General features: G+C 41.5%; 1 protein-coding gene and 1 long non-coding RNA gene across 2 annotated transcripts in view; both read right to left on the reverse strand.

Annotated features, from left to right (window-relative positions):
* Positions 1 to 3,162, reverse strand: part of LOC144688318 (mucin-16-like) — a 58,328-nt gene extending 55,166 nt beyond the window's left edge. The window contains exon 1 of the mRNA XM_078554747.1: positions 3,077 to 3,162. Within this exon, the coding sequence (XP_078410873.1) occupies positions 3,077 to 3,162 (86 nt within the window). The remainder of the gene's footprint in view (positions 1 to 3,076) is intronic.
* A 1,750-nt stretch (positions 3,163 to 4,912) lies between these two features.
* Positions 4,913 to 6,225, reverse strand: LOC144689231 (uncharacterized). Its single transcript, XR_013578601.1, has 3 exons — positions 6,102 to 6,225; positions 5,343 to 5,477; positions 4,913 to 5,045 (listed from the first exon to the last, which is right to left on the reverse strand). It is a non-coding gene; the product is annotated as an uncharacterized LOC144689231 (long non-coding RNA).
* Positions 6,226 to 9,941: the final 3,716 nt, after the last annotated feature.

A 9,941-nucleotide genomic window follows, 5' to 3' on the forward strand; every position in this document is an offset into this window, starting at 1 on the left:
GGGAGAAGTGTGTGTGTGGCAGGGCCTTTCAGAGCCTTGTGCAAGAATTCCCACGCACGCGGATCCTTCAGGTATCACACTCACCTCAATGTCCTGAGCATTTTGAATGCTGCCTGCTGGGGTTCACTTTCAGTTGTCCATCTGAGCTGACCTGCATTCCGCCCACCCAATGGTCACACTCCTATGCAGCACCTGATCTCACCCACCACGACTGTCATTTCACTTTCGGTTTAGACAGCATGGTTTGGATTCGCTTTTTCGTCAGCTACCCCATCCTTTCCCTTCCCCTAGTCACCCATTTCCTTTCCCCCATTACAGTTTACGCCCCCTGGCATCACCTTCCACCTCCCCTCCGTGACCTACCAGTCACAACCGTTTTCCATCGGGGATATCCAGGTGAATGTGCACGTTCCCTTCCTTTCCGCAAATCCCACCCCCATCCACATTCACCTCCCCAACCTCTTCTGTCTCACCCCCAGGGTCCGTGTCTGCCTTTGAGTCCCCATCAACCACCCTCACTGTCCCTTCTACCGCTACTGTTGAACCCTCATACCCTACCGTTTCACTCTACCCCCGGTCATTCTCACCATTCCCGCATACCCCTCCCACTCTCAGTTTGCTCCCCAGGAGGCAGTCATGGACCGATCAGACCCCTCCCTTGCACGTTCACCTGGACATCGCCCCTCCAGACTCCTTCCCCCCCAGAACACTTTCCCTCTGGAACCCCTTCCCACCTCTTCATCCCACCCCCCTGGACTCCCTACCCACTTAGTCCCTTCCCTTTCCTGACTTCCTCAGACACCCTCACTTCTTCCTCCAGCTTCACTCCTTCCCCCTTCCTGACTCCTTCCCCCACCCTTACTTCTTCTTCCACCCTTACTCCCTCCTTTCTCTGCACTCCTTTCTCCCCCCAGACTCCCTCCCCCGGACTCCTTCCGCTCGCTGAACTCCTTCCCCCTCCAAACTCCTTCCATTTCACCACCTTTACACCTACCTCCCCAGTTGCCATCTTCTCCCCCGTTATCCCCTCCCCACAAACTCACCCCCCAACGCCTTCAATCCCCTCCCCAAACTCACACCCCTGACACCTCTTTCTCTCCCAGTTGATCCTAGACCTTCCTGTCCCATCCCCTCAACCATTATCTGTCGTGAGCATCGGGGGGGTGACTTTCCAACTTTCATGAGCTGCTTTGTAGCAGAGCCATGTCCATGAGAACCCACCCAGCATGTCTTGGATGCTCTTCCAGGGTCCCGTTGTTGTCAGGATCCAGCATCTTCTGCTCCTCGGATGTTGGTGATGTGAGCAAGGCCCTGGCGGTAAGTCCCAACTCCTGCATGTTAAAGCTGTCAAGACGTGTTCTGCACTGGCTTGTGTTCCTGCCGACGTGGGCAGATGATCCAGTGCGGCGGGGGTAAGTCTGGTGGGCTGGCCTTATAATGATATGCTGATGTATTACAATGAGGTTCCCGACATCCTACGGTGGGGAACGCGGCCCACCATTGACAGGCTGAGCGGATGATTGCAAACTGGTTTAACGACATCGTGAAACCGTTTTTTGGCCTTCTCGCCATATTGTCCGCCACACCATTGAACACACTTGACGCCAGCGGGCACGGACAATTTCGCCCTAGGTTGCTGAAGCCTTTCAGTAGAATCAGCTTACCTGGCCACATGTCATGAAAAGTGGATACGGCATTGTGATTGAATGTGTTCTCCATCATTTTCCAATCATCTAATAGGACATTCCTCAACAGCATTGGTTAAGGGAAATCCTGTGTACCTGCTACTTTAACATCTGAGGCTCAAAGGAAATACTGTGATTTGTGGGGGAATATTTCTGCATAGGTGGTGGCCCCTCCACATTTTTAATAGGTTATTCTTTCATGGGATGTGGGCATCACTGGCAAGGCCAGCATTTGTTGCCTATCCCTAATGACCCTTAAACTGAGTGGCTTAATGGGCCATTTCAGAGGGCAGTTAAAGGTCAACCACATTGTTTTGGGTATGGAGTCACATGTAGGCCAGACAAAGCAAGGATGGCAGATGTCTTTCCTTTAGGGTCTCCACTTGGCTGGACTGGCGCAAGTCAATTTAATAACCATCAGCCAGTTCATTGGCTCGGGGTAGGACTTCAGATCTCATAGGCTAGGAAGTTCTTGCCAATCAGATGGCCAGCAGCTCTCAAATCCCAGCAGTGCCAGAAGGAGCAGTTACCTCAACTGGGACTACAGAGAGCCTGCAATCAGAGGAACCATGAAACTGGATAAGCCCAAGGTTTTGCTGGGGCTCAACTGGCAGGCTCCAGCGAAGGCAGAAGAGGGCTGGGTTCAGGAGGGCAGTAAGGGAACACACAATTGTGGGAGGAATAACTTGGGGACAGCTGGCTCTGTTGGTGATAGGATGCCTGAACAGGAGACAGCCTCCCAGATGGTGCAGACTCACCATGTGCTCTAGGCACTCCTGCCTCTGGTCAAATACAGTGGGAAGAGGCCCTTAAGAAGCTATTACTTGGCCAGGTAAGGCCTCAATTAGCCTACAGATGAGCAGATGCACTCCCGCCATTGCCAAGGTGCCCTATGTTATGCCCCCCGCTGTTGTCTTGAAGAAGATAATAACTAACAAATATATTGGCTTGGTTCTGTCAAACTCAATATTCTGTGGTTTTCTCTGCCCTAATATTTCAGGATGTTTGTAACCTTATAAAGGGGGAGATTCAATGGCATCACCTGCTTATCTACAGGTAACTTATTCAATTACTGAGGCAAAGGCATTATGTGGAGCCACTATGTAGGAAGAGCATCACAATCCCATATTTATGGTAATTTGAGGTGATTTTCACTTTGTGAGGTGGGTAGTAGGATCAGTACTGTTAGGTTGAGGAAGCTTGGGTGTGTGGGGATTGAAACAATGCAGTTAGGAAATTACCTGATTGGACCATGACATTGAAAAAGTCATTTTCTGACACTTTTATATTTTATTTCTGTTTTATCTAATAAATCCAGGTCACTGGGACATTAATATATGTTGTGGATTCAGTTTGACTTGGAATATTTGGAGTAATAGTTAATTTCTTACCTGAAAGATACAGACCGACAACTCGAGAATGTTACGTTGCTATTGGCATACAGGTTATTGAGCTGTAGAAAATTAAAAGGTTGCATTTTAGTATGAAAAATGCAATGGAATATAATATTCTCTCCTCAATGACACAGCTATCATACTTGCCTCTTCACGAATGTTGCTTGATTTTGCAATGTACAACGGTGAACTGAGATTTTGTAGACTTGGTGTGAAAGACAGTGTGAGCACAGTGAAGGTTACATTAAAATCTTTTGCCGGCAGTTCTTGATTTGGATTGACTGTTACAGGTACAATTGAGGGTTCCACTATAAAAGAAAAAGATGCGAAGCAAAGTGAGGTCAAAAAATCTAAATCTATCCCAGTCAGGATTATAAGTTATTGGCTCAGATTTAGCTGACAGTGGCGAAGGAACAGCTTTCACTATTCACCTTTCGAGCCATTGCCAACTGACTTTTAGTGGTCTTGTCAATGGAAATTTTTATTCTCCCACCATCAGTTTGAAAATGGCACCCTTCTCCTTTGTGTGCAAGCTGGAAAGCAGCACGAAAGCTATTTAATCAATCAGATTGGAGTGTCCTCATAAAAGAAAAAGCAGGAAATAATAAACAGGAAATATATGCTAAATCTGAATCATTGTACAGACAATGAAATAGAGTTTGCTTGATACATAGGCTATTAACAGAAAGACATAAAGGAGCAAAACACAAAACGTATATAAAAAATTATTTTAATTATTTTAAAGCCTGCAACATCTATTTTTTTCTGAGGGAATGAGATTCCACACGTGTAAAATTATTCTTTCAGGGCCAAAGAAGTTGTCAGAAGTAATTCTGGCATACGAATGCATTGAAAACCTAGAGCAGGATTTTACAATCCCTTGCTGGTGGGTTTGAAGGAGAGGGCCATATAAAATCCAACAAGTTGGCTTCCTGCCAACCTATTAGAAATTTTACAATGCCTCCCCAGTTTATGTCCATCTAAGGGCCTAATTCTAGTGCTGCCTTTTACACGTAGTGGGGAGAGACCCGCACCATGAGGTAACTTTAGCTACTTGACCGGGCGTTGGGGGGGCGTCGGGGTAACCCAATATGGGTATGGTGAGTTAATTTTTCTGTTACTGCTGATGATAGCAACAAACCTAATCTGCTTGGTTAAACTGAACCCTCCTTTCTTCTTGTAGGTGTCCTGCTCAGCTGCTCAAAAGAGCAGGTTAATATGGGGACACACTGGGAAGGAAGGTTGATCAGTGCGGTTAGCTGACACCCCCTATTTCAACTGGCTTGACTGATTTACGCCAAGTTGTGATCATTAAAATCAGGACCCTGTTAATAATGCTACAATGTACCCACTTGTTGCTGAAGTGAATGATGTTGTTGAGATTGTTTTTGATTTAGTTGTTGATGCTTGAGTAGAGTTCCCTGTAGTTGCTCGTACAGTTGTAATTGGTGCAGGTCCTGATGTCGAGATCACTGCTGCAGTGGAAGTGTATAATTCTCTTGTTCCTGTGAAGGTAGTTCATGATATTATTGAAGCAAACACAAAATTTGGAATAACATATGAAGAACTGTACATTAAAGACAATTACAACATTTGTTAAAACACTTATATAATGCAAATAAACCTGTGAGTTGACAGCCCTGTTGCAATGGCAAAGAAACAAGTGTTATTTCAACCTGATTTTCCTCCACATTATTGCAGCGGACAACATACTAGGCAATGTTTTGTTATTGTTTCATTATTGTTTCTAAATTTACAGTAGGTTGAATGGAATCAGGAGGACTAGCGGATAAAATCATAGTGTACTCACCACTTGTTGAAGTGAGTGTTGTGATTGTCATTGCTTTAGTTATCGATGCTTCAGTAGATTTAATTTTAGTTGTTGGTGCTACAATACTTGTTGAGGCAGGGGCTGATGTGGAGGTCTGTACTGTAGTAGAAGTCTGTCTATAAGCAGCTGAAGTTTCTGATTTAGTTATGAAAATATGATTATGTTATTGAGGAAAACAGAAAACATGGAACAATGTAGCAAGTTATGTGCATTATAAAAACACTACTATGTTAAAACTCATATACCGTGCAAATTACTCAGTGACCTAACATCAGCAAAGAAGCACCAAGTGTCATTTGCACATGATTTTCTCTTACGAATCCTTTGCTGGTCACATGCCACTACAATAGTTTGTTTCTTTTCTAATCTACTTGCTGTGAATTTAAAGGAATCAGAATTGAACAACTGATAAGGGAGCATTAGTTTACTCACCACTTGACGATTTTGTGAATGTCGCTGCTTCAGTTATCAATACTTCAGTAGAGCTTGCTGTAGGTGTTGGTGTTACTTTACTTGATGTAGAGTAAGGTGTTGCAGTGGAAATCTGTGTACTTGTAGATAATGTTTCTGTTGTTATTAAAAGAGGTGACATAGTTATTCAGGAAAACAGAAAGCAACAATGTAGCACTATATTTGGTTAAAACTCATATATAATGCACATTACTCAGTAACCTAACAAAGGCATATTTTAACAGCAGTAGACCACCAAGGGTGCTAAAACAGATAGCCCCCCAAATCAGGCACAGGTCTTGTTAAAGGCAAGGTGCATGATGCTGGAGTAGGGAATAGAACTGGCTAAAGAGCAGTTGAAGACAAGGGAGAACCAACAAGAATGGTTAAGATGGATAACTTCCAAAATTGGGCGCAGGGACTGCAACACCCAGTTGTGTCCATTCAATGTAACGCAGGCAGCATGCAAACTTTATGCAGCCTGTTAATTATGATGATTATGACGTGCAACACAGTGTTGAATCCATTGTTCAGTGGCTACACGCTTCACAAGTGGGCATAATTTCCTGTGAGACTACCTCAATAAAGCTAGCCTTCACTTCTTAAAGCCAGACAGGCTTTAGGTGCATTCTGGCTGCAGTAGGGAATGGTTAACGAACATTTGAAGACCAGGGGAAACCAATCAGAAAATGGAAAGGAATCAGAATTATATAACTAACAAGAGAGCACTCATGTTCTCACCACTTGTTGAAAGGAATGATGGCATAATTGTTGTTGCTTCTGTTGTTGATGCTTCTGTAGAGCTCACTTTACTTATTCGTGCTATTGTACTTGTTGAGGCAGGAGCTGATGTAGAGTTTGTTGCTGCAGCGGATGTCTGTATATTTGCAGTCAAAGTCTCTGCTGCTGTTATTAAAATAGTTGATATCATGGATGAGGTAAACAAAAAGCACGGCACAACATACTAACATTAAAGCACAAAAGTCGCTTTGTTAAAACTCATCTAATGCAATTTTCATGGTAATGTACACATAGAGATGTTGCAATAGCAGTAATTGTCAAATGTCATTTGCACATTATTCTATACTGCATGTCTGTAGCCAACATCATTCTATAATTTGTGGTATTTTTCCACCATGTGTTTCTAAACATTGAATTCATTGAAAGGAATCAGAATGGAATGCCTGATAAGAGAGCTGTCATATACTGCCCACTTGTTGATAGGAGTGATGTCGCTTCAGTTGCTGATGCATTGGAAGTGTGTGCTGTGGCTGTTGGTACTATTGTACTTGTTCATGTGTAATTAAAGCCAACAACATACTACTATAACCTTTTGATAGTTTCCCAGGATGTGTTTCTAATATCCAGTAGATTGAAAAGATTCAGAATGGAATAGCTGCAAAGCGTGCTCTCGTACACTCACCAGTTGTTGATGGGAGTGGTGTAGTGCCTATTTTTGCTTTAGTTGTTGCTGCTACAGTGGAGCTCACTGCAGTTGTTGATGCTATTGTACTTATTGAGACAGAAGCTAATGTTGAGGTTTGTGCTTCTGTGGATGTATACGTATTTGCAGTTGAAGCTTCTGTTGCTGCTATCATTAAAAAAAGTGATACACTTAATGACGTATATAAAAAGCATGGAATAACATATGAACAATATAGCCCAAAAATTACCCTCTTAGACGCATCTGTAATGCAACATACTCAATATCGTAACATAATCCTGTTTAACAGTAGTAATTACCAAATGGCATTTGTACATTATTCTACTCTGTGTAGTTGTAGACAACATCATGTTATAATCTTTTGTTACCTTTCCATTATGCATTTCTGAAGTTACAGTCGATTCAAAGGAACCAGAGAGGTAAAACTGAGAAGGGAGAACATGTCTACTCACCATATGTTGAAGGGAGTGATGTTATTGATGCTTCAGTTGAAATCCCTGTAGTCATTGGTGCTATTGTGCTTGTTGAGGCAGGAGCTGATGTAGAGGTCGGTGCTGCAATAGAGACCTGTGTATTTGCACTCGAAGATTCTGCCATTGTTATTAAATTTGATGTATATTCTTGAGGGAAATGAAAAGCACGAAACAATTTATTAATGTTTTCCACAAATGTTGTGCTATATGTTTTGTTATAATGTGTATATAATGAAAACTACTGAGTAACATAGCATTGCCAGGTTGCAACAACAGTCGAGCACCAAGTGTCATTTGAACATGATTTTCCCACGTGTAATTAGGGGCAACAACATACTCCTATAATCTTTTGTCACTTTTTCGGGATTCTAACTTATATCCAGCAGATTGAAAGGATTCAGAATGGATTCACATTAAGATTATTGCTCAAAAGTTACACTTGATGTTTTGTTGAAACCCATATATAGTGAATTATAAACAATGCAACTTAGCCATGTTGCAGCAGCAACAATGCACAAAATATCACTTGCACATTATTCTCCCATGTATACTTGTAGCCTATAATGTACAACTATAATCTTTTTCTAATTTTCAATTATGTCTTATTAAACTTGCAGATGGTGGAAAGGAATCAGAATTGTACAACTGGTAAGAGAGCACATGTGTACTCACCACTTATTGAAGGGAGTGATGTTGTCATTGTTGTTGCTTCAGTTGTTGATTCCTTAATTGTGGTCGCTGTAGTTGTTGGTGCTATTGTACTTGTTGCAGCAGGAGCTGCTATAGAGGTTTGGGCTGCAGTGGGGATCCGTGTATTTGCTGTTGATGTTTCTGCCGCTGTTATTTTAAAAAGTTGACATTGTTATTTTGGAAAGCAAAAAGGCTTGGAACAACATATTAATAATTTTGAATAAATGTTATGTTCTATGTTTTGTTAACACTCATATATAATGAAAGTTACTGAGTTATGTAATATAGCCATGTTACAAAATCAGTAAAGCACCGAGAGTCATTTGCTCTTGATTCTTCCATTCATAATTATAGCCAACATACTACTGTAATCTTTAGTTACTTTTCTAGAATGAGTTTCTAATTTTCAGTAGATTGAACAGAATCAGAATGGAATGGCTGAACAGAGAGCTTTTGCATTTTCACCATTTGTGGATTGGAGTAGTTTAGTGACTGACATTTCTTCAGTTGTTGATATTTCAGTAGCATTCACTGTAATTGTTGGTGCTATTGAACTTGTTGAGATAGGAGCTAATGTAGAGGTTAGTGCTGTAGTGGAGATCTGTGTACTTGCAGTCAAGGTTACTGTATTTAAAATAGGTGTATATTATTATTTAGGCAAATGAAAAGCATGAAAAAATATATTAATATTTTGGCACAAATGTTGTGCTCTATATTTTTTTTATAATACATACAAAATGAAAATTCCTGAGTAATGTAACATCACCGGATGGCAACAGTGGTAGAGCACTTAGTGTCATTTGCACTTGATTCTCCCATGTGTAACTATGGCCAACAACATGCTACTATAACCTTTTGTCACTTTTCCAGGTTGTGCTTTCAACTTCCCACAGACTGAAAGGATCGTTATTTTTCTGTAATGTGGTCCTAAACTTGCGATACAATTAAAGGAATTAGAATGGCACAACTGATCAGAGATCACTAGTTCACTCATCACTAGTTGAAGGGAGCAATGATGTGATTGTTGTTACTTCAGTTGTCAATGCTTTAGTTGAGCTCGCTGTAGTTGCTGGTGCTATTGCACTTGTTGAGTACAATGTAGTAATTGTAGAGCTAATGTAGAGGTTGGTGCTGCAGTGGATGGCTGCGTATTTGCAGCCAAAGTTTTTGATGCTGCTGTTATTAAAGTGATTATTGACTTAATGAGGTATACAAAAACTTTGGAATAATATCCAAACATTTAGCACAAAAATCATCTTCTTAGAACTCATACATAATTCAACTTACTCAGTAATAAAACAATAATCATCAGATGTTACTTTATGTTTTTGAACTTGCAGTAGATTGAAAGGAATTGGAATAGTATAACTGAACAGAGAGCACTCGTGTACTCACCACTTGTTGAAGTGAGTGATGTTGTGATTGTGTTTTCTTTAGTTGTCAATGCTTTCATAGAACTCACTGTAGTTGTTGGTGCAACTGTACTTGTTGAGGCAGGAGTTGATGTAGAGGTCTGTTCTGCCAAGGAGGTCTGTGTATTTGTCAATGTTTCTGTTGCTGTTATTAAAACGGGTGTATATTGTTATTGAGGGTGACAATAAGCTAAAGAGAGTGAGTTGGCTGGGGCATTGAGCTCCAAAATGGCAGTGCTGTGGTCGAATCAGTGGTGCATGTTGATTGATCTCACAATCTGCCTCCTCTCTATAAGTCCATTTGCCATACACTGTACACATGCTAACAACTGCACCAAGATGGCATTTGGCAGAATGTATTGCAGACACCATTTTTTTTATCTCTACGGGCATTTAAAGCGCTCAAATATTGGGTAATATCAAGCTCAATTTCTTTCACAGAATGTACAGAATAGAAGTAGTCCATTCAGCCTAACTGGTCTATGCATTTTTTATGCTCCACACAAGTCTCCTGTCATTCTGATTACATCTTCCTCTTCTTCCTCAATACAGTTACCTGAAA

This window comes from Cetorhinus maximus, chromosome 13 (genome assembly GCF_964194155.1).
Source record: "Cetorhinus maximus chromosome 13, sCetMax3.hap1.1, whole genome shotgun sequence".
Lineage (NCBI taxonomy): Eukaryota > Metazoa > Chordata > Chondrichthyes > Lamniformes > Cetorhinidae > Cetorhinus > Cetorhinus maximus.